Source organism: Mandrillus leucophaeus, unplaced genomic scaffold (genome assembly GCF_000951045.1).
Source record: "Mandrillus leucophaeus isolate KB7577 unplaced genomic scaffold, Mleu.le_1.0 Scaffold30, whole genome shotgun sequence".
Lineage (NCBI taxonomy): Eukaryota > Metazoa > Chordata > Mammalia > Primates > Cercopithecidae > Mandrillus > Mandrillus leucophaeus.
This window is the reverse complement of record NW_012103143.1, coordinates 221185-226096: the sequence shown is the minus strand read 5'-3', so window position 1 is coordinate 226096 and position 4912 is coordinate 221185. Positions and strand designations below refer to the sequence as shown.

At 58.3% G+C, this 4912-nt stretch overlaps 2 protein-coding genes across 3 annotated transcripts in view; one reads left to right on the top strand and one right to left on the bottom strand.

Moving 5' to 3' along the window:
* Positions 1-2968, top strand: part of YIF1A (Yip1 interacting factor homolog A (S. cerevisiae)) — a 10173-nt gene extending 7205 nt beyond the window's left edge. Inside the window, exons 4-7 of one of the 2 annotated variants that reach the window (XM_011986913.1) lie at positions 1791-1848; positions 2013-2168; positions 2583-2676; positions 2765-2968. In XM_011986913.1, coding sequence (XP_011842303.1) covers positions 1791-1848; positions 2013-2168; positions 2583-2676; positions 2765-2911 — 455 coding nt within the window. In that variant the 3' untranslated portion in view covers positions 2912-2968. The remainder of the gene's footprint in view (positions 1-1790; positions 1849-2012; positions 2169-2582; positions 2677-2764) is intronic. The other variant, XM_011986914.1, reaches the window with a different exon arrangement.
* A 368-nt stretch (positions 2969-3336) lies between these two features.
* The window catches only part of CNIH2 (cornichon family AMPA receptor auxiliary protein 2), an 11938-nt gene continuing 10362 nt past the window's right edge, over positions 3337-4912 (bottom strand). Inside the window, exons 3-6 of the mRNA XM_011987077.1 lie at positions 4754-4801; positions 4383-4495; positions 4139-4282; positions 3337-3971 (exon numbers count right to left, since the gene is read on the bottom strand). Coding sequence (XP_011842467.1) covers positions 3944-3971; positions 4139-4282; positions 4383-4495; positions 4754-4801 — 333 coding nt within the window. The 3' untranslated portion in view covers positions 3337-3943. The remainder of the gene's footprint in view (positions 3972-4138; positions 4283-4382; positions 4496-4753; positions 4802-4912) is intronic.

Sequence of the window (4912 nt, the reverse complement as noted above, 5' to 3'; positions counted from 1 at the left end):
GGGGATTTGTGTCTTGAGGGATGAATGGGAAGAGAGGCTCAGCTACTGAGTCAGCATCTGTTCTTGGTGCTTTGTGTATGTATGGCAGTTGCAAGACACCAGGCAGGCAGTGCAGGGTTACCAGTAAGGAGCTTCCTAAATGTGCCTTCAGTGTCCCCAGGACACCCTTTTGAGACCTTCCTGTCTCTTGATTTGGACTATATCCCTCCCCAGCCCGGAGCTCTAGGTTTAGACCTGGCTTTGCAGATTCCAGCTGTGGGACTTTAGGCTGGTTATTTGTACTTTTCAGTAAAACAGGACCAATATAGTCCCTACCCCAAAGGACTGTTGGAGAGATTCAGCAAGGTGATGTTTGCTCAGCACCTCACCTGGCACACAGGAAGGACGTAGGAAACATCAGCTGTTACCATTGTTATTACTTGTCCTCCAAGGCGTGCTGTTATCCCTTCTTCCAAGAAGCCTTTCCTGAGCCCCTGAGCAAGTGCTGGCTCCCTCTGGGTTCCCACAACTGCCTGTCCACATGGCATTTTTCAGGCTGCTCACATGTGCAGCTGACTCTATCCTGTTGGCTGCATAGGGCCAGGCCCATCATGGACACCCAGGGTGAGTGAGTAAGTGCAGTGACCAGCCCACAGATGAGCTTCCAGTGAGGGCAGCCAGTGGGACTGAGGGCAGGCAGCCAGCCTAGGTGTGCTGGGCAGCACAGGGGTTCCTCCATCCTTCATCCCGTGTGCCCATCGTAGCCACCGTGTAAGGCTGGAACTGGCATCCCCATTTTACTTGTTGAAGCCAAGCTTCAGAGGAGCTTCAGTATTTTTGAGGCCTGAAGAGTTGACGGGCGGTACAGCCGATTTCCTGACTCCAGAACTCCAGACACTCCCTGCTGGTGGTCATGTCAGTGCTTTTTTTTTTTTTCCTTTTGAGACAGGGTCTCACTCTGTCACCCAGTCTGGAGTACAGTGGTGTGATCTTGGCTCGCTGCAACCTCTGCCTCTCACGCTCAGGCAGTGATCCTCCTGCCTCAGTCTCCTGAGTAGCTGGGACTGCAGGCTACAGGCGCCCGCCACCATGCCCAGCTAATTTTTGTATTTTTAGTAGAGACAGGGTTTTGCTATGTTGCCCAGGCTGGTCTTGAACTCCTGGGCCCAAGTGATCTGCCTGCCTTGTCCTCCCCAAGTGCTGGGATTACAGGCATGAGCAACAGCACCCTGCCAGTTCTAGTGCTTTAAGCGAGGCAGAAGACAGAATTAAAACTGCTGCTAATGCCCAGTTCCCACTGGCTCTGAGCTTTTATGAACACTACCCAAAGTTAAACTTGGAGTTCCCTGCATTGTTGGGCAGCCAGAGCCCTACCAGTGCCGAGACTCAGAATTGCTGACTGAGGTGAGGTCATCTCCATGGCCCCAGACTCTAGGGAGAGAATGGGTGTCCACTGAACCTGCATTCTGGTCTTGCCAGAAACCAGTTTGGTCCCTGTCTAGGCAGAACAATGGCCTTGGCCCATGATACAGTTTCTGAGATGCAGCAGAAAACTGATGAGCTTCCCAGCACAGAGGTAGGAAAGGTGGCTTGTGGTCCTGGAAGAAGGGTCAGGTGGCATTTACACAGTGGGAGAGGGCTTATTGGAGACAGGCATCCCAGGCAGGGCATTTGGGAGCAGAATGTGGAGGTCAGGCCATGCTGGGCTATGCAGAGAAGGAAGTATGGGGCGTGTCAGTGACCCCAAATGCCTAGGAAGGCAGCTCTGATTGAGGAAGCCAAGCTGATGGCATCTCTCTGGCACTTGGCAGCGATGGCCTTCATCACTTACGTGCTCCTGGCTGGGATGGCACTGGGCATTCAGAAAAGGTCAGTGCCAAACCCCTCCCTTACCCTCCCCTTCCTGTGAGCTCTTCTCCCAACCTCCCTAGGGCATATGTGGTGGTCCCCAGCTCACCCTCTGTTGCCCCAGTCTCTCATCCTCACTCCTGCCTCAGGATGCCTGGCTCTGAGCCACCCCTGCTTTGGCACAGGTTCTCCCCGGAGGTGCTGGGCCTGTGTGCAAGCACGGCGCTGGTGTGGGTGGTGATGGAGGTGCTAGCCCTGCTCCTGGGCCTCTACCTGGCCACCGTGCGCAGCGACCTGAGCACCTTCCACCTGCTGGCCTACAGTGGCTACAAATACGTGGGGTGAGCACCTGTGGGCCAGAGGGGTGGCCTTGGGTCTGGGCCTGCATAGCTGTAGCCTTGAACTGTGACCCTGGACATGTCTTGGCCCCCAGTGACCTCGAGCACTGCTCTGTTAAGAGGGAGGAGCTGTCTCCAGCAGTCTCCTGAGGACCTGGGTGCCATGCAGAGGTTGGGGAGGTGTTGAGAGTCACTCTGCCAGAGTCTTGGGGAGAGAAGGGGATCTCAGATCCAGGTCCTGGGGCTGAGTCCTGAGCCTTCCATATCCCTTTGGGGTCTGGGTCCCTGTGGGGACAGATTGAGAGTAAAAGGCGCTGTGGGACGTGGGGTCTAGCTGGGCTCTGGGCATTGGGGGTAGGGCCAATCTCAGGCCTAGACTCCTGGGGGTCACCAACCCTTTCCTCCTCCCACCCCCAGAATGATCCTCAGTGTGCTTACGGGGCTGCTGTTTGGCAGCGATGGCTACTACGTGGCGCTGGCCTGGACCTCATCGGCGCTCATGTACTTCATTGTGAGTCTGGCGTGCCCCCCACTCCCCTGCCTTCGCTTGAGGGCAGGCCTCCCCCTCCTGGCCAGCCTTCAGCTCCCCTTCCTTCCAGGTGCGCTCTTTCCGGACAGCAGCCCTGGGCCCCGACAGCATGGGGGGCCCCGTCCCCCGGCAGCGTCTCCAGCTCTACCTGACTCTGGGAGCTGCAGCCTTCCAGCCCCTCATCATATACTGGCTGACTTTCCACCTGGTCCGGTGACCCCCTGGCCCCAGATGGCACTGAGTTTTTCATTCATTGAAGATTTGATTTCCTTGACTTTGTGTGACCTTTGTTCCTGGGGCCTGACGGGGAGCTACGGATACCTCTGGGCCTCTCCATTGCCCAGGGGACTGGGCTTGGAGCTGTCTAGGAAGAAGGTGGGCCCAGGGAGGGCTTCATGACTTTGGTGGCCTTGATACTGCCTTGTAAGGGTTTCAGCAGCCTCAGCTGGGAAAGAGAAGATGGAAGGAGGCTGCTGAGGGGAACTGGAAGGCCTCTGATCCCTCTGGGGGGCTCCAGCAGGGTCTGTGGGCTAGTGGGGTAAGACAAGCCAGGCTGGGGATTCAGCTTAGGGCTGCCCCCTATACAGTCCCTGTAATTGGCCCCCATCTCCTCTTCAAGCTTTCCAGGAGCAGAACCGGGGCCCACATATTTGCAGTAGTTTATTCATATTTTGTCACAAATGGCCGGGGAGGGGGTGCCGGACTCCTCCAGGCGACATAGAAAATAGGTCCAAGAGACAAGGTGGGCTGAGGTTGGGGCAGATGGAGACAGGGCTGGAGAAAGAGCCTGGGGGAGAGGGGAGGGCAGACTAGGGGTGGGGCTGCCCCCCTGCTGAGCCTGCTCATTCCCGGTGCGGGTACCCCCCCACCTGCAGGGGGAGCCTCAGGGTGGGGGTGGAGGGGGGTGGCCCAGAATTTCCAGGGTCAAGCTCTGCCCCTTGGCAGGGCCCAGGTTTCCCCCGAAATGGACAAGGCCGGAGGTCCTGCCCTTTCCAGGACTGACTGCCATGCCCACAGGCTGGCAGAAGAGCCCCTGCCCCTGTTTAGAGCTCTGCCCAGCCGCTCTAGTCCAAGGGGGAGGGCTCTGAAGGTGGGGGGGTCCCCGCAGCAGCAGTTTGGGGGTTGGAGAGGCTGGGGGCACCAGTGCCCCCTCCCTCCCCAGGGCTGAGGCCTCTGCGGCCAAGGGGCAGGGCTGGGGGTGCACAGGCGTCCGGTCCGTTCTGGGCTCACTCCCTGGCCGGCTTCCCCCTTAGAAACTCACCAACGTATAAACCATACTGTGGGAAGATGAGCCAGTGAGCCTAGCCCTGCACACACACAGCCACCCAGCTACCCACCTGGCCACACCCTGGGCTGCCCTCAGTCCTCAAGGGCAAAGGGCATTGGAAGTGTGATGCTGGGGCATCCCTTCCCTGAGTTCTGACTGCTGTGGGCAAGGCCTCACCTGTACAGGTAATAGAAGAAGGAGAGCAGGTAGAAGGCAAGTTTGCACCAGGACTCCTTCTGGCAGTAGTTGAGAATGTCAGCATTCATGATGGAGACCGCATCATACATGACCTCAGAGCCATCTGCAGGACGGTGGAAGTACCTGGGGCAGACAGGGGCTTGAGTGTCTGCCATCAAGGCTCCCACCCCCATCCTGTCCCTGTTCCCCATCTCAGCCTCCCCAAGGCAGCTGCTCCCCTCACCTCCAGAGGTGGTAGAAGAGGAGGGGGATGTTGAGGCCCAGGGTCACCCACTCTGCTGCACACAGAAACATCAGACAGAAGAGGCCGTGGATGGAGTATTCTGGGACCACCAGCTGGGGGAGTGAGGGTGAGAGGTCAGCGGCCTGGTGCTATGACAGACCCAGGCTTCAAGGGCACAGAGAGGAGCTGGGGTTTGGAAGGTGCCCACCCACCGTGACCTCTGGAGATTAAAAGGCCTCTGGTTTCCCACTCCCTCCCAAGTAGCAGAGTGGATCAAACAGGCCCAAAGCGGGGGACGGCCTGGTTCTGGGCCACAGACAGTGGGTACAGCGCTGGGCTAGGAGCCTCCTGCCCCCAGCCTTGACACTGACCTTCCTCAGGAGGCAGCAGATGCGTTCGATGTTTTTTAAACGCTCGCGCTGTTGGGGGAAGCAAAAGGCCGCGATGGGGGAGGCGGAGAAGCAGATACTGGAGCAGCTCCCACCGCCCCGCATGTGGCCGCCAGGGGGCGCCAGAGCGGTCTCTGCGGC